Genomic DNA, 22125 nt, shown 5'->3' on the forward strand with positions numbered 1-22125 from the left:
AATGACATGCAAAATTTGCTTTCATCCGAAAACAGTACTTTGGACCACTGAGCAACAGTCCAGTGCTGCTGTTTCTGGTTCAAAAGTGGCTTGACCTGGGGAATGCGGCACCTGTAGCCCATTTCCTGCACACGCCTGTGCACGGTGGCTCTGGATGTTTCTACTTCAGACTCAGTCCACTGCTTCCGCAGGTCCCCCAAGGTCTGGAATCGGCCCTTCTCCACAATCTTCCTCAGGGTCCGGTCACCTCTTCTCGTTGTGCAGCGTTTTCTGCCACACTTTTTCCTTCCCACAGACTTCCCACTGAGGTGCCTTGATACAGCACTCTGGGAACAGCCTATTCGTTCAGAAATTTCTTTCTGTGTCTTACCCTCTTGCTTGAGGGTGTCAATGATGGCCTTCTGGACAGCAGTCAGGTCGGCAGTCTTACCCATGATTGCAGTTTTGAGTAATGAACCAGGCTGGGAGTTTTTAAAAGCCTCAGGAATCTTTTGCAGGTGTTTAGAGTTAATTCGTTGATTCAGATGATTAGGTTAATAGCTCGTTTAGAGAACGTTTTCATGATATGCTAATTTTTTGAGATAGGAATTTTGGGTTTTCATGAGCTGTATGCCAAAATCATCAGTATTAAAACAATAAAAGACCTGAAATATTTCAGTTGGTGTGCAATGAATCTAAAATATATGAAAGTTAAATTTTTATCATTACATTATGGAAAATAATGAACTTTATCACAATATGCTAATTTTTTGAGAAGGACCTGTATATATACAGTGTATCACAAAAGTGAGTACACCCCTCACATTTCTGCAGATATTTAAGTATATCTTTTCATGGGACAACACTGACAAAATGACACTTTGACACAATGAAAAGTAGTCTGTGTGCAGCTTATATAACAGTGTAAATTTATTCTTCCCTCAAAATAACTCAATATACAGCCATTAATGTCTAAACCACTGGCAACAAAAGTGAGTACACCCCTAAGAGACTACACCCCTAAATGTCCAAATTGAGCACTGCTTGTCATTTTCCCTCCAAAATGTCATGTGATTTGTTAGTGTTACTAGGTCTCAGGTGTGCATAGGGAGCAGGTGTGTTCAATTTAGTAGTACAGCTCTCACACTCTCTCATACTGGTCACTGAAAGTTCCAACATGGCACCTCATGGCAAAGAACTCTCTGAGGATCTTAAAAGACGAATTGTTGCGCTACATGAAGATGGCCAAGGCTACAAGAAGATTGCCAACACCCTGAAACTGAGCTGCAGCACAGTGGCCAAGATCATCCAGCGTTTTAAAAGAGCAGGGTCCACTCAGAACAGACCTCGCGTTGGTCGTCCAAAGAAGCTGAGTGCACGTGCTCAGTGTCACATCCAACTGCTGTCTTTGAAAGATAGGTGCAGGAGTGCTGTCAGCATTGCTGCAGAGATTGAAAAGGTGGGGGGTCAGCCTGTCAGTGCTAAGACCATACGCCGCACACTACATCAAATTGGTCTGCATGGCTGTCACCCCAGAAGGAAGCCTCTTCTGAAGTCTCTACACAAGAAAGCCCGCAAACAGTTTGCTGAAGACATGTCAACAAAGGACATGGATTACTGGAACCATGTCCTATGGTCTGATGAGACCAAGATTAATTTGTTTGGTTCAGATGGTCTCAAGCATGTGTGGCGGCAATCAGGTGAGGAGTACAAAGATAAGTGTGTCATGCCTACAGTCAAGCATGGTGGTGGGAATGCCATGGTCTGGGGCTGCATGAGTGCAGCAGGTGTTGGGGAGTTACATTTCATTGAGGGACACATGAACTCCAATATGTACTGTGAAATACTGAAGCAGAGCATGATCCCCTCCCTCCGGAAACTGGGTCGCAGGGCAGTGTTCCAGCATGATAATGACCCCAAACACACCTCTAAGACGACCACTGCTTTATTGAAGAGGCTGAGGGTAAAGGTGATGGACTGGCCAAGCATGTCTCCAGACCTAAACCCAATAGAACATCTTTGGGGCATCCTCAAGCGGAAGGTGGAGGAGCGCAAAGTCTCGAATATCCGCCAGCTCCGTGATGTCGTCATGGAGGAGTGGAAAAGCATTCCAGTGGCAACCTGTGAAGCTCTGGTAAACTCCATGCCCAGGAGAGTTAAGGCAGTTCTGGGAAATAATGGTGGCCACACAAAATATTGACACTTCAGGAACTTTCACTAAGGGGTGTACTCACTTTTGTTGCCGGTAGTTTAGACATTAATGGCTGTATATTGAGTTATTTTGAGGGAAGAATAAATTTACACTGTTATATAAGCTGCACACAGACTACTTTTCATTGTGTCAAAGTGTCATTTTGTCAGTGTTGTCACATTAAAAGATATACTTAAATATCTGCAGAAATGTGAGGGGTGTACTCACTTTTGTGATACACTGTATATATATATATATATGTGTGTGTGTGTGTATGTACGTATATACTGTATGTGTATATAGTGTCTTCCTGTATAGTTGTAATTTGTCACTATTGTATTTATTTTATTTTACTTTAATTTTATTTTACTCTTTTAATATCTATAACTGTATTTACCCATGAGGATCAATAAAGGAATCTTATCTTGTCTTGTCTTATCTTAGAACTGAGGAAAATTAAACAAAAGTCTGAGAAGAGAAGTAAACACACAATGTATATGATTCATGCATTTCATTATTTTAGAAACTAAAAGGAAATTTTATGACAAATTGATGCTGACACTTGGTTGATACTCTTTGCTTCCAGCTGTTTTTCTTATTTTAATGCGTAGTCAATAATTTGATTATTAACTGTGCCTATATTTGGTGCTGAAATACCTTTTAACAATTTGAGATATACATAAGGCCTATTTATCTGTGTGGTGCTGTATAGTGATTCTTATACAGAATTGTATTTATGCTGACCTACTAAATATAGATTTATTTAAAATACACAATAAAATAAAACTAAAATGCACATAATTTACTAATTAAAACTAATTTAATTTTTTATGTTTATTATAAAGGCTGGAAATCAATCCACCAGAGAGCAGACTCTTTTTTAAATTCAAACCTTAGAGTCGATTCAAAAGCGAAATTCTCCAAATTGCAAATTTTGTAGAAACATTTGTTTGCAGGGACAGGGCGTCAATCACAGGGCAACACACCCTCATTGACTCACGCCATTAGGAAAAAATGTTTACATTAACCTAATTATATTAGTAGCTAAATATTATATTTATAAACCAAAAATGCTGTAAAATTGCCATCTTTTAATTTTTTTTATAAATTCAGATTTGAATACATATTTGCAAACAGTAAATTCCGTGAGCACCTATTTGAACAAGAAATTATGTAGATTATTAAATCTTAAAAGAACTTTGAATTATTTTTAAAACACATTTTTTATTTTATTGTCTCTTATTTTATATGTGATGCTATTGGAATAAGATTCCTTAAATGGTTTGTAATTCCTTTGGTTTTGTTGTTTTTTGTTTTATTTGATATTTTTATTTTTTATTGTTGTTGAACATATACTGGTTATTGCTGTATTAATGTTAAAGCATATTTTGGTAATATGTTCATAAATACAGTATATAGCGCGGCATGGTGGCTTATGCCTAGTTCACACTACACGATTTTTGGCCAGATTTCGCTCGGCGACTGGTCGGCGATTGATTTTCCGGGTCGGGAGCAACTCAGCGTTCGCTCGGCGATCAAAACTCGGCTCTCAGTCGCTATGTGTGAACTATCCAACAACTCGACCCGACCGGCTCGCCGAGCGCTCGGCGACTGGATCGAGTTTTCTAGCAAGCCAGATATCTGATCTCAGATGTACGACTGGAAATGAGTGACATGTCGAACAGCCAATGAGAACGCAGGATACAGCGTGAGGGGAAATGCAGGAGAGGATATAGTTTATATCAGGATACACCGGCACACACACACGTTTTACAGTATTTCTGATTTGATCCTTTACAAAACATAACACCCACGCTGCATTACAAAATTATTAATTAACCTCCAACTTACTACAGAACCATCTATACTGTTTGTGTTGCCAAATCCACTCAGATTCATTTATTTTCCTCTTTGATTTTACGCTGCACATCAGCTCACAAACTTTGATCACTCGCTACTTGTTGACGTGCATTTTTGGACGTGGTATCATTAAACCCCTCGTCACTTCTCGCGTTTGTTCTCGTGACTAAACGTAGAGAAGCTCACCTGCGATTCCAGTTGGTGATGGATCGTGTAGTGTGAAACCCCCGATCGCCGATCAGTCGTGTAGTGTGAAATATACACTGACTGAAAGACTCCCGAGTGCAAAAGATTCAGTCGTGTAGTGTGAACTGTACAGCGACCTGACGACTGGGAAAGTCGTGTAGTGTGAACTTGGCATTAGTGGGTAGCACTGTCGCCTCACAGCAAGAAAGTTCTGAGTTCGATCCCCAAGCGGGACAGTCCGGGTCCTTTCTGTGTGGAGTTTGCATGTTCTATATATATATTAAGTTTACTGTCTGTATTTTTTTTTTTGGAGGTGGGGGAAACAGTGCCTGTTTTTATGTCTACGTCTCATTCGACTCCTTGGATTCCCAATACGAAGAGTCGACTTATATTTCGATTCATCTGGATGGGTGGGGGGAAGAAGGACGGTGGTCGCTCAGTACGTGAGTTTAAACACGTTCTCAACTCCCACCAACCACCTGACATGATACAGCAGCAGAAGGGAGGAGCTTCAGCGTTGCTTAGACAACTGTGATGACGTATTAATAGTAAACCGGCCCCTTGGTGGAGCGGCCATTATAAAACAGTGTGTAGAGGCGTAGGCAGTATTTCGCTTAGAGAAATTGCTGGAGAGGAAACGCGTGTAGTCACGCCTAGCTTTGTTTAGTCCGGAGTTCATTCGTTTTTCCTTTGTATTTCAGTTGTTTATAGTGGGCGTTTGTAGTAGTAACAGCGTGTACAGTTAGCGAAACATTTTTTGCTAAATTAAGGTGTTATTTTCCTCGTCGTGTGCTAGTGGTTTGCTAGTTGTGTTTGACTTAGCTTTAGCTCGTGCTTTAATTCTATATTAGAGGAGTCGTTTAAAGAGGCAGAGTTTCTTTTTAGATGGCAAGCTTTCCAGACTGTGTAAACGAAAATGAAATAGGTAAGTTTATTTACTTTTATCTTCCTGCTTTGTGGTTTTGTTTTATTTCTGGAATCTAGTTGACTGTAATGATGGGGGGAGGGGACTAGCTTATTAACATAAGCTTACGCGAGGTTGCCTTCTTACCGAGTATCCCAATTTAAAATTATCATTAATATTTACTTTCAAATTTCTATGTCGGTTATCTTTAAACAAACGGCGTCAATGTACACGCGTTTTATTATGAACTCGCGATATAATTAATTACACGTATTAATATCCGCTGTTGACTGTGTGTGTGTGTATGTATATATATATATATATTAAGCACTATATGTGTATGTATGTGTGTGTGTATATATATATATATATATATATTATATATATATATATGTGTGTGTATATATTATATATCACTATGTATGTGTCTATATATATATATATATATATATATATATATATATATATATATATATATATATATATATATATAGAAAAATAGACATTATATAATTTTATATATATATATATATATATATAGCATGTATTTGCACAGTATTTGGTTATTTGTGCAGATCATTGGTAATCGGGTAGTAACTTAATACACAAAATACTTTTTAATCTTTCTGTCTCCTTGGGATGTACATTGATTTGTTTTTATTTTTGATGGCTCACTTATGTAGGGGTCGCCACGGCTGATCTGGTGCGCATACCATACAGCACCGTTCCTGATCCAATCCTTTTATTTTTTTTATCTGGTCATGGGAAAGGCACTAAAGTGCACCTAGCAATGGCTAGACTGGTTTTTAGTTCTTAAAAAAACAATTAATATACTGTACTCCTGTCTTGCCTTATATGACACAGATATGTGTTGAACATGGAGCTATTTGAAATAAATAAAGGTAAACGTCTAATTAATATTAAGTTTTGTTTAGGTTACAATTTTTCCCGCCACACAAGTTGGCTGATAGGAACAAACCTGAAAAACATTTTTGTTCCTTTGCTTTAAGTGGAAAAGGAATTTAGGGTGGGATTGTAGTAGGTGGACTCAAAGCAAGCTATTCATTACAGTGGAAGCAACAGCTAAGCACAGATTACAGAAATATCTCTTATCTATTCAGTATAAGATATGATGACCCTCCTCACCACCGTTTCTCTTAACAAAAATTATTTCTTCTGAAGATTAGAAATCTTTTTTTTTTTTCTTTCTTCATTTTAATGATATATATCCTTAAATATCAGCTGTACTGATCTAATAAAACATGGGAATGTTTCCTCACACACTTGCTGGCCAGAATCACTATAATTGACAAATAATCTGACAAACACATAAACATGGCTCAAATTGTTTAGTTACTCGAGTATAAAATGTATATTTTGAAATCCCACCACAGTACACATGTTGTTAATAAGGCAACTAACCAAGGTGTGGGTTGATGTATACCTTTATATAAATTTATATATTATAATTTTTTTTATGTGAAACGTTTGAATTCAGAGTGTTTTTAAGATATGTCAATTATAAGAATGTTTTAAATGATAAAAGTGGGTGTGTCCGTTTATGGTTGTTTTGTATTTTATGAGCACAAAGCTAAACATTCTATGTTGTGTTCCGTAAAGCATGCTAAATGGGCTATATATGATTGCACAATTTGGGAAGTTATATACAAGAGTTAAAATTTTACCATACGAGTGCCCTAATCATTCAAAGTTTATCTTGTGTGAAATGACTTTTGTATCTATGCTGCATTAACATAGAAATCTTTTAGGCTGCACTATAATATAATATCTAGCCTAGAATTTTGCAAGGCAAGGATTGAATAAACTAGATGAAGCATTGCATGCTGCTGGGCACACGTGGCACATCTTTTTTTGCCGTTTTATGTTTAAAGGATAAATCCTAAACAGGGTTATCGGTACATGAAGGAAGATGTTATATTGACGTTAGCGTGCTGTGCTACCTTAATCCATTGGTTTTAATGGCTAAATGCTAAACCCGATGTTATCGCTGTCTAAGTAGTACGTTCGAATAACCTGCCTTATAAGTCACTGACTTATTAGAATCCTCTCTACTAAGGCAGCTGCCTATGTAGACAGCAAGGCAGCTCCCTAGGTTTTCGAACACACCAGTATGACCCAAATATAAATGGGGACATAAGGAATGAAAGCATGGTATAGTTTTTCACTTTTTGTTAATATTCAAGTCATATATATGTTTCTAAAAAAAGTCTTTTTTTTTTAACATTTTTAATACATTTATTTTTAAGAAAAAGACACCATCTCTCAGTACTTACTAAGTCCAATTTAAACAAACATGTTTGTTGAATTTTCTCGCACAGTGTGTGCTGGGTTTGATGATTTGATGCAGTTAGGGCCAGTATGTAGCCTAGTGGTTAAGCTAATGGACTAGTAATCAAAGAGTTGCTGGTTCAAGCCCCACCACTGCCAGGTTGTCACTGTTGGGCCCTTGAGCAAGGCCCTTAACTCTCTGTTGCTTAGACTATACTGTCACAGTACTATAAGTCACTTTGGATAAAAGTGTCTCTGGTTCATGCAAATATACAGACATTTTGTGCACACGTGTACCCTTTTTTCATTATCTTTAACAATTTTAAACAATTTGTATAGGACTCTGACAATATGAGGAAAATATTCTCTGGTCTGGTGGGATGAAAATTGAACTCCACTCTACAATGCAACATGGTGGCAGCCTCATGGCATGGGCATGTTTGTTTTAGCTGCAAGGGCATGGAGATGAAACAGCCAACCTTGAAGAAAACCTCCTCCAAAACACATACATGCTCAGACTGGGGCAGCAGTTTGCCTTACAGCAGCTAAAACAATGTTAGAATGGCTTTGCGGCCAGTCCAGACTTAAATCATATCAAACGTTTCTGCTCATTGATCTGGAATGAGTTTCTTAGTTGTGTTCTTTCATCTGAATAAAAGCAGAACATCTGCTACTTAATTGCTCATGCATTAACCAGAGACAAATAGCCAGGGGATTTTTAATGTTGTTGACCTAGCTGATCTGTTCTTCCCTCTTTTAGCTAAAGCTAAGTTCATAGGGGAACTTTTACCTCCTGTGGCTCCCTTTGACCAGAAGTCAGGACGGGAGACATGGACTGTGGCTTTTGCTCCTGATGGTTCTTATTTCGCTTGGTCTCAAGGACATCGCATTGTGAGGCTCGTACCATGGACAAAATGCATAAACAACTTGTGAGTATATACAACCTCTGCTGCATGTTAACGTTTTGTTATTGGATAGTTGGCTGTCTGTACAGATACAAGAACATTATGTTGTTAAGGCAACTACTTTACCTAAAATCAAGTGTAAATGTTTACAAACAATTGCTGCATGATTTCCGGCAATGATACTAAACGGTGTTACAGTAAAAAATTTTTTACTGTAAAACATTTCCTCCTTCCCTTTCAGTCCAAGTAGGACACTGAAAAGGGCAGAGTTAATAAACTACAGGTCTTGACTGTAAACATTTACTTAGTGCTATATAGGTGTGTCACAGTTTATAGGTGTTTGTATTTTATGAGCACAAAGCTAAACAATCTGTTGTGTTCCATAAAGCATGCTAAATGGGCTATATATGATTGCACAATTTGGGAAGTTATTAATATACAAGAGTTAAATATTTACCATATCACAAGTTCCCTGATCATTCAAAGTATATTATGTATCTACGTTGCATTAACGTAGAAATATTTTTGTCTGCACTATAATGTATCTAGCCAAGCATTACATGCTGCTGGAGACACATGGCACATCTTTTCCGCTGTTTTTCTGCAGTTCATGTCCTTTCTCAGTACAATAGTCTCCTGTGACATGAGTCCTGATCTAAACTAGTCTGGGAAAAGGAGATCCTTGTTCACACTAATGACTAAAAGTTTATTAGCACTTTTGGCAAAAATAAGACTGGCTCATCTGATGCAATTTCAGAGTAAGCTTATGTCTACTGTTTCTGGGTAAGTCCATGGTGGATAAAACAGAGTAAATAAATCACAACACTACTCATTGAAAAGGTCTAAAACAAAGCAAATAAATTATGTAATTAGCAAAAATGCTTTATATTGCTTGAGAGTTTATACTTTTAGAGTATATAAACAAACAAATCTCACTAACATTCACACTTTTTGCTGTGACACTCAATTTAGTAATTAGCTTAGAGATGTGTTTGGAACTTAATTAGATTTCACTTGTTGAAACTTGATTTGATTGGATATAGATTGGAAAGGTTACCTTGTCATCAGGCTTGTCATTTTGCTGTAATGTTAATCCATATGATGTTACATGAAATTATTTATAATTTGCTTAAGATAACCTGTTTATTAACCAGGGTCATACTAAATGTTAATGTGTTGTCTGCTTTCTGTTTAATTTCTCTTAGCTCTTTGAGAAAGGAGGAGCGACTAAACGGTGTAGGACCCAGACATCTGTCTCGACAGGGCAGTGACAGTGGCCTGGTGCCAAGTGGGCCTCGAGAGCACACGATCGACTGTGGGGACATTGTATGGGGGCTGGCATTTGGCTCCTCTGTCCCAGAGAAGCTGAGCCGCTGTGTAAACATTGAGTGGCACCGCTTTCAATTCGGCCAGGACCAGCTACTACTGGCTACTGGCCTCAACAATGGTCGCATTAAGATCTGGGATGTGTACACAGGTAGGGCTTTCTGCTAAAGTAATAACCAAGTGTGTGCTTTATAAATCTTTCACCTAGTTGCATGTTTGTATTAAATGTTTAATAGTTTAAATGAGTTGTCAGTCCAGTTGCTATCAAGCGTTATGTTTTTTTTTATTAATAATTTTAACCTCAAACTAGGGATGCATCAATACCATTTTTTCCCAACCAAGTACAATGTTACATGTATTTTTGTACTTGCCGATACCAATACCTATTGGATCAGATATCTGACATGCTAGAAAACTTGATCCGGTTGCTGAACGCCGAGTTGCTCCTGAGCCGGCAAATCTAGCGCCGACCAGTCGCCGAGCGAAAATCAGGGCAAAAATCATGTAGTGTGAATTAGGCATAACGCAGCAACGTGCACTAGGCACACGGTATCGGATGTTTAGTATCGGAGCCTCGTTTACGAGTACAAGTACAAGTTAATGAGCGCGGTATCGGGCAAATACCCGATACCAGTATCGGTACTCATGCATCTCTACCTCAAACACTTAAACTGTTTAATTAACCAAGCATTTTAATAGGGCCCCTTTAGCCATTATGTGGAATAGGGTCCTAGTAACTCTCTGACCTGCTTCTCTATAACTTCTGGAGGTTTATTTCCTATTACTATATAAAACTAGAACATGTTGTCCTCTATAAAGTCCTAATTTATTTTTCTTTTCTCTCCTCCTGGCTTGCTTAGATGCTTTTAGCTTTACCCCATTGAATATGGTTTTCTGATTAAAGTTTTTATGGCTTAAGCGTTCTTAGATGATAAATTCCTGTTTGTCAGACTTGTATAGCGTTTTGTGTATGTGGTGGTAGGTTTCTTGGTTAAAACGACACACTTTAAATAGCTGCTATTTTGTGGTGTTTGCTGTAGGGGCAGTTTGTGTGTGTATTGGGAGGCGGGCAGTTTGTGTGTGTATTGGGAGGCAGCCACTTCAATTCACACTTCGAGTCTCACAGGTCCTTTTATTAATAGCCTACCAGCTGTACTATTTGTTCATTGGCAGTTGAAGATTTTAGCAGTGGGAGGCACCTACACATGTGCTGCTATTGGCTTGTCATTAGGGGTGGTGTTAGCCTTGGGGTTAAGGTACTGGAATAGTTATCAGATGATTACTGTTGGGCCCTTATGCCTTAGTTGCTTGCAATGTAATCAGTCACAGTTATAGGATGCTTTGGAAAGCATCTGCTATATAATGTAAATGTGTTACCGCCAGTTCCGCCTGTAACTTATACCGTATCTCTTTAATCCCACTCTCTAAAGATTCACAGCTCACCCTTATCTCAAATCTTATACCTCTTAAGTATACTTGCTGCTGTTGTACAAGAATTTGCCAACATGTAATTTAGGCATGAAGAGGTAACATGACTCATAGCATAGTGCTTTTTGTGAAGAAATATTTGTGTATTTGACAAATAAGCTGAGCTGCTTTGTTTGCTAATTGTAGGGCTTTAGTCTGAATAAGCTTTACAGAGTTCTGTCACTGTTACCACTTTTCTTAAAGCATTTTGAACTGTGTGAATGTGGAGACCTTTTACAGCTATTCACTCAATGGATATGTCAGCTTAAACAGAAACAATGATCTACAGCAACATGCATATTCTATTTCACTGTCTTCTTTCCTTTCCCTGTAATCCTTTTCATATAGCTCATTGCCAGGTCCTTGTAAAACATTTTTCCTTAGCCACTTTGTGGTCCAGATTTTTTGTTTAGAAATCAGCCAGTGATTTTTTTTGTTAAAAATTATAGATTTTTTTTGTTAAAAATTATAGATTTTTTAACACATTCTCTGTAGGTGAAATGTATTGATGTGGACTTTAACAGTTGTCTTGCGTGGTTAAGAACTGATTAATGATTAAAGTCTTTTTTTTCTACTGTAATACTTAAAAAAAGCTTGTTTTTGTGCAGGAAAACTTTTGCTCAACCTGATGGATCACACAGACATTGTGCGTGATCTAACATTTGCTCCTGATGGCAGTCTGGTGCTTGTATCAGCTTCCAGAGACAAGACACTGCGTGTCTGGGACCTTAAGGATGATGGTAGGAATTAAACAGCCTACTTATTGACGACTAGTTTGCAGACTGTGATCCTGGAATTGTAAAACTACTTTTATTGTACAATAACCCATGACTTAAGTTTTTTGGGAATTAAATGCATTAATACATATATACTGGTGGTCATTTGGGATTAGGTGAATGCAAAAGTGGATGATTCCTATGTCAAACACCTACTTTTTCCACTTTCCCACTGGGCAAATATAAATAAATACACGAAAACAGTTAGTCCGGGAACTAAATCTGCTTGTCTCAGGCACTTGAGCTAGTGATTCACCCAGCCCTGCAAACATTGTGCTATTTTAGTGTGTAGTTACTTGTAATGAGTGATGCACTGCACTGTGCTTATTATAACCTTTAGTGAATTGGTTGTTAATTATTGCTGTCATCATAAAACCCTGGTGCCTTTCTGTCCATTTGGAGACACAAATTATAGGGATAATTTTGAAACCTCACAGTCTCTGTACTTATTAAGCTAAACTAGCTAGGTAGATGTATTTCAAGATGGACAACATAGGACGCTCTGTTACGTTTAGGAATGTTTTCTTAGAAATGTCATTTTTTTAAATAGATGTGTTGAATGAGGTGTGGTAGACTGTAAAAACATGTTGTGTACAGGTTTTGCACCACATACAAATGTCTCATAGCTATCATTATGTATACTAAAACATGCCTAAATAAAACACATATTATTGCTTATTATAATGCTGTGCCAGACCATAGCTCTTGATACAACCTGTTGCCTGATCATTGTAGGTAACATGATGAAAGTGCTGCGAGGCCATCAGAACTGGGTTTACTGCAGCGCATTCTCTCCAGACTCTTCCATGCTGTGCTCTGTGGGTGCCGGCAAAGCGGTATGTACTTGGGTGTAATTTTAGTGTCCTAATCTGTAATGTAATGTGTGTGTATTGCTGTCTGAATGACTAGCTCTTTGATTACCAATCAATGAGATTGCAAAGTACATAATTATCTGCACAAAATGCTCGGTGTCATGACCATGGCTGTGATTTGATTTGAAGTTTTTTTGTCTGAATAGTTGTGTAACTGATAATGTGCATGTATAAAGAATGCACACGTGTTATGGCCTTAGTGTCCATTTTCCTAAAACCATCACTACAGCTGTCAGTAAAAATAAAATTGTTAAATTGTATGCTAGTCTTATGCTAAATATAAAATGTATTGCTAATTTGATCTTTTACGATTTACAATGTTCGACTGGACCTTGTCGAGCCCTTATGGCTTTCATTAACCTGAAAGTGGAGTCAACAACCGATTGACCCATATGCTACACACAACACCTTAAATGCTTCTGGTCTTTGAGCACTAGGCTATCTCACCTTCCAACAGCAGACTGCAGTCGTTGTACCATGCAGTTGTGTGTGTCCATAAGTGTCTTGCTTTCCCTGTCCCAGGTGGAGGCAGAGCTCTCTGTATGAGTGATATAGAGGGGAAGTATGCTGGGCACGGCTGCCATCGCGCCCCCTGCTGGACGCTCATGTGCCCGTGCCCACGCCCGCAGAGGCTTTCTGTACGTAGGTGCTGCTCCATGTCTGTCTTCATCTGCTGTCGCAGTTCATGCTTACTTTATTGTATTCCTCAGCATATCGAAAAACAGTTGGCCTATGCATCCCAAACTCTTCCTTCTACCCCTTTTATTCTTTCATCTCTAATTACTCAAAGCATTTCCATTTCACATCCCTTCTTTTCAATTCCTTACCTGTCAGAGAAGATCCTTATTTGTCTTGCTTTATGTGTAGGGTTGAGACAGTAAAGCACAAAATCATATACTAGTACGCAAGCTTATGGTGGCCTGTAGGTGTGCTCTGTCTGGGAAGTCTAGTTTGTATCGGCATTGCCAGTCCAGGGCACATTGTCGGCAGCTGTGGAGAACGAAAGGGCTCTTTGTAGCTAGATTAACTATTTGCAGTTTCCTTTGATTTATTTTGATCACATTAAATTTAAATGGACAATATTAAAGCCTGAAAAACAAGATACGTTCCCAGATAAGATAAGATAACACTTTATTGATCTCGAAGGAAATTGCAAAGATGTCCCAAAAACAGCTGTGCCTGACCAATGGTTTTTCCACAGCACTTGGACACACATATGAAGCCAGAAAAGTACTGAACTGATACAATGCTCATATAATGATACTTATAACTCACACCTTGGAAGTAATTCTTTAGAATAAACAGTGTGTTGAAAACCATCCACACAAACATCCACAGCATTTGAAAACATGTTTTGCTTGTTTTGGATAAAACATTACCACCCATTTCCCCCCACTTCTTCATGTCGGTTGTCTTCAGCAGACCTTAGCCAAGCAAGCAGAAAATGTAATAGCGCTACATAATCTTTGGAAAGCCCTCCTACTTCATAATGTGCCGGGAACACTTTTGCTGCCAGAGAGATCCTTGCAGCTAAACTTAATTTAAATTTCAGCAGCCTCCTCCAGCTGCATGTGTCAGGCTCTGCACTTGCGTAAATTCTGGCTCACAGAATTTTGGACACTGAAGCCCTTTCTTCTCCCGGTGCTGTAAAAAAGTGAAAGACTGTATCTGCACTGTTGCTGTAGACTTACACCCAAACTAACTTATAGTTTTAAAAACAAGCTGTTGTAGTAATGTTTTTGCTCAAGATCAATGCAAAGCTAAAGTTGCTTTCTTAACATGCATTGTTCTGGAGCAAAACTAGCTGTAGAAACGAACATGGAAGGTTTTGATTTTAAGAGTGTATTTTTGAATTCTGCTGTATTTTGTGTTTGCCAAAAGCGTCAACCTTTTGGCCATCAAATGTTCTTTTCTTTTGCAGTATCTGTCTCTTCTCGTAGGCCTCCGCCGGCATGGTGCGAGCCTATTGTAAACTCGGGTGAACTAAAACTGAAAGGGGATACCAGTGGAGTAACATTATGTTACCATAAGTTAATACTTGTTTGTATTTATTTTTACCACATTATCAGTAGTTATTCTTAGTTTTTCTCAAATGAATTTTATCTGTAATGTTTTAATAGTCAGCAGTACAGTTAGTAGCCTTTGAGTTTTAGACGAAATGTACATTTTAACATTTGAGACATTAATAAATGTCAATTTGATTTTGTATTAGCTCTTAAATAATAGTGATAACTGGTCTGACTTGTTGCATTGCATTTTGAGTAGCATGTGCTTAGTATATTTTTATTTGCTATACTGTGTAACGATAAAAGAATGACACTGAGCATATTGATTTTGACTTAATTTGACTTTAATTGTCTCCTATCAATTAAATCTCTGGAATGTGAAAATGCTCTGTTCTGCTTTGCTGGGACACGGCTATAACAAGCATTTTCTTACATTACAGGTGTTCTTGTGGGACATGGATAAGTATACTCTGGTTCGTAAGCTGGAGGGCCACCATAACGACGTGGTGTCCTGCGAGTTCTCACCTGACGGAGCCCTGCTGGCCACGGCCTCCTATGACACCCGCGTCATTGTGTGGGACCCTCATACGGCCACTGTACTGCTCGAGTTGGGGTAAGGCTTGCTGTTTTATTCCATTAGTTCTGCTTTTTTTTTTTTTTTTTTAAACTCGAGCGACATGGTGGCACAGTGGGTAGCACTGTCACCTCACAGCAAGAAGGTCCTGGGTTTGATCCCCAGTCCAGGTCCTTTCTGTGTGGAGTTTGCATGTTCTCCTTGTGTCTGCGTGCGTCTGCTTTGGTTTCCTCCCACAGTCCAAAGACGTGCAAGTGAGGTGAATTGGAGATACAAAATTGTCCATGACTGTTTGACATTAAAGTTGTGAACATTAATGTTGTAATAGTATAATGAGTAACTACCGTGTCCGTCATGAATGTTATGGTGACTTATTTTCTTTTTCCTTCTGTTGGCAGGCACCTCTTTCCCCCTCCTTCCCCTATATTTGCGGGGGGAGCAAATGACCGCTGGGTTCGCTCTGTAGCCTTTTGTCACGATGGCCGGCATATTGCCAGCATCACTGATGATCGGTAAGTAGTAAAATATGTATTTTGCATTGCCTAAGGTTTTCATTTATTTATTGGTTTGAATTTTTGTGTTTCTATTTTTAATGTGTTGGCTGTAAAGAAGGTCTTGTGTGTTGAAGGGTGAGTTTTGTCTTGCGGGGCCTCGTTTTAGGGAGAGATGGCACGTTCATCACATGACGGTCATTAATCACTCGGAAGGGCTTGGATTTTTCTCAAAGTAACCTCGCCTCTTCTGAGGCAGGCGGGGCCTTGCCTTTTGATTGGCTGGCTAGTGGGTAGTGGCTGTTGTAGGAGGAATCATGGGTGTGGCTTTGATGGAGTTTGCTCTCAACAAAATGTCAGACATAAAATGCAGATAGAACCGAAGGAAACTGAACCATAATGTTTTTCTTCTGCTATACAAACAACAAAACTTAAAGTATAATACTGGATTGGTATATTAAAAAAAAAAAAATGTTGGTTTAATCAGGAACTGGGACCAGTACTGCAGTTTATTTTATTGGAAATATAACCCATGTAATAAAACATAGTTATTACAAGTTAACTATAATTCACATAGCTTATCTGTCAAAGCAGATCCTTATTTGTCTTGCTGTATGTGCAGGATTGATGCAGTAAATCACACAATCATAATGTTATTGCATATACAAAGTAATTACAAGATTATCTTTGAGCTGTGACTAGTGTCACTAATGCAATCATAATTCACACAGCAGGCTTTGTCATAAAAAAAAAAAAAAATGTGTGTGACATTGCATCCTGTAAGTTGCACATTAAGCTCCAGTTATCCATCGTTATCAAATATTCTTCAGGGACGGGTTGTTCTAGCTAATGTGAGCCAAAACGTTATCTTTGCATTAGGGATGCATTACTGGGTTCACGATACGATTTTTTGACGAAGTTTCCTTTTATTATTTCTCTTTAAATAAATAAATAAATAAAATACTGTATTTGTGCTTATCTTTTATTTATCTAAATAATAAATGCCCTTTCATTTCTGAGGTCGGTACAAACTATGCCAAATAATGCTTATTGTGTGAAAATTTTTTTAAAACAAAGCCAACATTATATAAATGAATAATACAAATAAAGAAAGTATCCTCAAATAAATAAATTTGGCTGGAAAATTCCGAACCTGGCAACCCTGTAGCGATGTCAACCAGGCAAGGTGAATAGTGCCAGTGCCCTCTGCTGTTTAAAGTGAATAACGATTCATCTTAAATGAATAACCAATTCGAATCGTGGCACATGTGCACCGATTTTTTAACTGTCTTGTGGTGCATCGTTACATCCCTGCTTTTTTAATCATTGCCCATTTTTGTCAGATTGGTGCGATTCTGGAGCATTGAAGAAAAGTCACCACAGGCCATTGCCTCGCTCACGAATGGTCTTTGCTGTGCCTTCTCTACAGACGGAAGCATTTTGGCTGCTGGGTAAGTTTCAGGTTGCTTTTTTTTATTTTCTAGAAATTACTTTGCAGTTAGTCAACCAGAGGCAGTTTCCATGTTTGCTTTTCCAATAGCAATGTTTACCTAAGTAATATTAGCTTTAATAATCTTGCTGTGGCCTGTGTGTATATTAGCAGAACAAACAGCATTATATGTTTCATTAAACCAGTTATAGTTTATAAATATTAACCAGACATGTTTGGTGCCAGTTTTTGAGTTCATGAGCTAAGCGCTTTAATTTTGTGTATCAGTTAAAAACAATACAAATCCAATACAGCAAACCCAACATTTGTACAGTAAGCTAGACAGTAAAATAGAACTACATTAACAGAAAATGCCGTTACAGTTTTTAGCAGCTTTTTTCCTCATGAACAAAACACATCGGTCAAAATACTTGAAACACTTAAATTCATCTACAGCAACAACAAACCATTTATTTGGAGCGTATAAGTAAATAAAGGATGATGTAAGCAGCTTATAAAGATTTACTAAACAACATGATAGTACCTTTAAACCTAAATAAATTTTTCTAACAGACAGGCCTCCTTTTCTCTTTGACTCAGAGAACACAATGTAAATTAATTCCAAAACAATTTGATATGAATCAATCAGACCACAGCATGTGTTTTCACTTTGCATCGGTCACAGGCATTCAGTGTTGTTTTCACCAAATCATGGTTCTATGCAACATTTCTGCTAGGTTTCTGTGCTGACTGAACTATCACATTATTTGTATCACTTTAATTTTAGTTGAATTAACAAATTGTGCAAACTATGGGCAGCCTGTCCAAATCATTATTGGCAGTTTCTATGTGAAATGCATTTGAATACAGATCCATAATATCAGCTTCTTTATCAAGGCTGAGTGATCTTGGCCAGCATGACTGCATTTCCTTTCATCTAAAATGTAGGGATGTAACGATGCACCACAAGACAGTTAAAAATGGGTGCACATGTGCCACGATTCGAATCGGTTATTCATTTAAGATGAATCAATATTCACTTTAAAATTTCACCTTGCCTGGTTGTCTTCACAAAGTTGCCAGGTAGGGTATTTTTTTTTAAATTTCATTTGTTTTTTTTTACACAATAAGCATTAATTGGCATAGTTTGTACCTACCTCGGAAATAAAAGGGCATTTATTATTTAGATAAATAAAAGATAAGCACAAATACAGTATTTTATTTTATTAGTGTATCGTTACATCCCTACTAAAAATCAGATGCATTATGCTGCAGTTTTGAAATGATACATCTGCAGATTTTTTGCCTTTCAAATCATTCACTCTTGATTTCATAGTTGGAGTAAAATAAGCCCTGTTCATTGCAGCTGGAGTCACTGTAATAAATAAATAACTTTTATCTGTTTCTTTTTCCTTTCAGTTCACGTGACGGCAGCGTCCATTTTTGGGAGTGCCCGCGCAGTATTCCTAGCCTTCAACATTTGTGTCGAATGGCGTTGCGAAGAGTGCTGTCCACGCAGCAGGTCTACACACTGTCCATCCCGAATTGCATGCAGGAATACCTGGCCTATAGAAGTTTTTAGTCCAGTATGCGCACCACTGCACACTGTCCAAGTCTTGTGACAGCTTTTCTAATAAAAAAAAATTAAATAAAATGGACCAAAAAAATTTCATAAAACAAAGAAGCAAAAAGGCAGGAGGTATGTTAATTGTTGAAACAGAGATTCTATGCTGCACTTAATAAGGTCACTGTTTTGGGTTTATATTGTTATAAACACGCTTGCTGTTCCTTGTCTGATGATTTTGTAAAGCAGTTCCTACACCTCACTCATATCAGGCAGTGGCCTTTAGACAGCCTTATCATCTGAGTCACTTTTTTCTTCCTTTCTCTGTCTCTCAATCTCTTGCAAAACAAGATGGTGCAACATTAAAAAGCTGAGATGTCCTTTTTTTTCTGGCTGCAATTGGGAATAAATGATACGTTGGCTGAAATGGTGCTGCAGCTCCGAGTGTGAATACATGAAGCGTATGGTTTTTATTAATATTTAGAGGTGGATTAGGTTGTGTGATGTATGTTATGGGATATTTTATTAGAGCAGGGTTGTTGGCGGTTTCTCCACTTTGTGTGCCTGTTATGCAGCAGACTCATGATGCTGTTTGCCTCAATATCAGCCTTTAACGTCCAACACTCTGTAACAATATAATAGTGATTATACCCTCTCGGACTGTAAATTCCTACCTGTACAGAATTTTTTTTAAATGTTTGTAAATGTTGTATCTATATTTGCTTTTTTATGTTTTTTTTTTCTATTCTTTAAGAGTAAAACTGTATGACTTATTATGTTATGCATATTACTCTTTGCTGTGAAACTCCATGCAAGTCTTAAGTGTAGGGGAGACTGCAAGTGGGCTTTAGAGTGGGTGAATGGTTAATAGCTTCTAAACCATCAAAAGCACAACCATTTTCCTTCTCTTAATCGAAAACCTCTATAATGGTTGGTGGGCTGCCTATATTTATTGTGTATTTATATGCAATGAGCTTGTTAGCCATGATACAGATCTCTTAAGATTGCACCCGTGTTTCATCTGCATTTAGATCCGTTAGGGTTTTGCTATCCGAGTTCATCATCTACCTCCTGAATTAGCTCTAGTATCAAGTTGTAGAGGTCAGTGCAAGCTTTAGCTTTACGACTGATTGTGTGGATGGCGGCGCTCTCGTTTTAGCTGATTTGAACTTGTGAAAGTGAGATGAAAGAGAGTTGTTTTTAGACTGTGAGACCAACGTTGTTGCTTTTTGTACATGCGGACAAAGAATGTTGGCAATAAAATGCAGTTGTAGCTGTTTGAAGCTAACACCAAAGAGCTCGCTGGGTTCTTTATAGTCTGTCTGACACACAGTATTATTTCTTTCCTCCTCCCTTACTCCCATCTATTTTTGGCTAAAACTTGAAGTTATAAATATGTATGGCAGTTTTGTGCTTGTAAAACAATGCTAAATATTAGGCCTTCTGTTAACCAAGTCTTTTGTTCTGTAAATCTGGGATGAATGCATTTGGCACTTCAGATATTCAGTACTTTTAGCGGTTCACATTGTTATTTTCACTTCATTTGCAATGCTGTATTCAATATTAGCATCTGAAGTAGTCAAAAGAATGTATTTTTCTTTCCTGATTTCTATATTTTTGCATTTGTAGTTCAAATAAAAGCTTATTTCAAATAAAATCATGGCCGTCTGTTGTAATGTTTAAAATACCTTTACATTTTAAATTATTACACAAATAAATGCATGATTTTATAAATAATTTTGTTTTTTAGTTCGATTCCAGATTCGAGCTCTAATTTGAATCTTAACAGTTCTGCTGAGGGTGGCACGGTGGCTAAGTGGGTAGCACTGTCACCTCACAGTGAGAAGGTCCAGGTCCATTCTGTGTTGAGTTTGCATGTTCTCCCTGTGCCTGTGTGGGTTTACTCCAGGTGCTCTGGTTTTCTCCCCGAGTCCAAAGAAGTGCAAGTGAGGTGAATTGGAGATACAAATTTGTCCATGACTGTGTTCGATATAACCTTGTGAACTGCTGAACTTTGTGTAATGAGTAAATACTGTTCCTGTCAAGAATGTAACCAAAGTGTAAAACATGATGTTAAAATCATAATAAATAAATAACAGTGCTGCTGACCTGGACTGGCACCCAACAGACACAATTGGCCCCTTTTAAGGAAAGGTTGAATGTGATTTTTCCTCGCTGTTGCTGCCACATGTGATCCTAGGTACTCTTGGAAGGGCAAGTCTGCTGCCCTCCCCAGTCAGAACAGAAATGGTGCACTCAGAGTTAGAATAGGGAAATGGAAACCACTGGATTGGAAGAAAGTAGGGAATGGTAAACTAAATGGAATAAAAAGTGGCTTAACTTTTACTAGAAAATATAGGTGTGGACAAAACACCACTTGGCTTGGGTGAAGTAAGAATTACAAGCACAACTATACGTTTGCCAATACACAAGTGTCTGCTAGAAAGGGCTCTGACCATTTGTGCTTAGTGTAAAATTTCAAGTAGCATGAGGAAATAAAGGGCTCCATAGGCCAAAGTCCTTGTTACCTACATTGCAGGTGAATCATTACGTGTATATTAACACACAAAGCTGTGTTTCATGTTACGAAAAGAACTAAAAGTTCTCAAAAGTAATGTTGGTATAAGTCAGACATAAAACACTGCATCAGGGATATGCAGCACTGGTTTTCTGGAACGAATCAGTGACTTCCATGAAGCTAGAATGGTATGGTTGCTACTGGAAAAATACGTTTTAAAGCACATTGAAGCTTTGATTGCTAAACTATAGAAACGAAAACAATGGCATATGAGTTAACTCCTATCTGGAATTATGTTTGTGGTCAGTCAAGAATGCTCCCTGAAGTGTGGTGGAGGATGCATAATAATGAGTAGCTACGTGGTTAAAAATAGTTTGGTTCAGTGGTTGCTTTGTATGTTTGTTTTATTAGGATTTTAATGTCATGTTTCACACTTTTGGTTATACTCACGACAGGAACGGTAGTTACTCATTACTCAAAATTAATCAGTTCACAAGGTTATATCAAACACAGTCATGGACTATTTAGTGTCTCCAATTTCTCTCACTTGCATGTCTTTGGACTGTGGGAGGAAACCCACACTGACATGGGGAGAACATGCAAACTCCACCCAGGACCTTCTTGCTGTGAGGCGACAGTGCTACCCACTTAGCCACCATGCCGCTTTTGTATATTTGTAACATCTAACCAATTTCAGGGGATTTTATAGGACTAGGTGCTTCTTGTTTCACTAAAATGTTATATATGTATATATTTCAGCATCATAATGCCCTTTGGTCTTAATGGTC

The 22125-nt window shown here is 38.0% G+C and overlaps 1 protein-coding gene across 1 annotated transcript; it reads left to right on the top strand.

Annotated features, from left to right (window-relative positions):
• The first annotated feature begins 4813 nt into the window (after window positions 1-4813).
• On the top strand, window positions 4814-20476 carry wsb1 (WD repeat and SOCS box containing 1). Its single transcript, XM_063016565.1, has 9 exons — window positions 4814-5141; window positions 8170-8338; window positions 9520-9791; window positions 11716-11847; window positions 12619-12719; window positions 15202-15374; window positions 15734-15847; window positions 17170-17277; window positions 18675-20476. The coding sequence occupies exons 1-9, from the start codon at window positions 5102-5104 to the stop codon at window positions 18835-18837; spliced, it is 1272 nt and encodes a 423-aa protein (XP_062872635.1). The 5' UTR covers window positions 4814-5101; the 3' UTR covers window positions 18838-20476.
• The last annotated feature ends 1649 nt before the right edge of the window (window positions 20477-22125 follow it).

The sequence above is a fragment of the Trichomycterus rosablanca genome, chromosome 20 (assembly GCF_030014385.1).
Source record: "Trichomycterus rosablanca isolate fTriRos1 chromosome 20, fTriRos1.hap1, whole genome shotgun sequence".
In the NCBI taxonomy this organism is placed as follows: domain Eukaryota; kingdom Metazoa; phylum Chordata; class Actinopteri; order Siluriformes; family Trichomycteridae; genus Trichomycterus; species Trichomycterus rosablanca.

Coding starts and splice junctions, on each gene's coding strand:
- wsb1 (XM_063016565.1), top strand. CDS start 5,102: ATGGCAAGCTTTCCAGACTGTGTAAACGAAAATGAAATAG. Junction 5,142..8,169: donor TGTAAACGAAAATGAAATAG/GTAAGTTTATTT, acceptor TCCCTCTTTTAG/CTAAAGCTAAGTTCATAGGG. Junction 12,720..15,201: donor CTGTGGGTGCCGGCAAAGCG/GTATGTACTTGG, acceptor CTTACATTACAG/GTGTTCTTGTGGGACATGGA.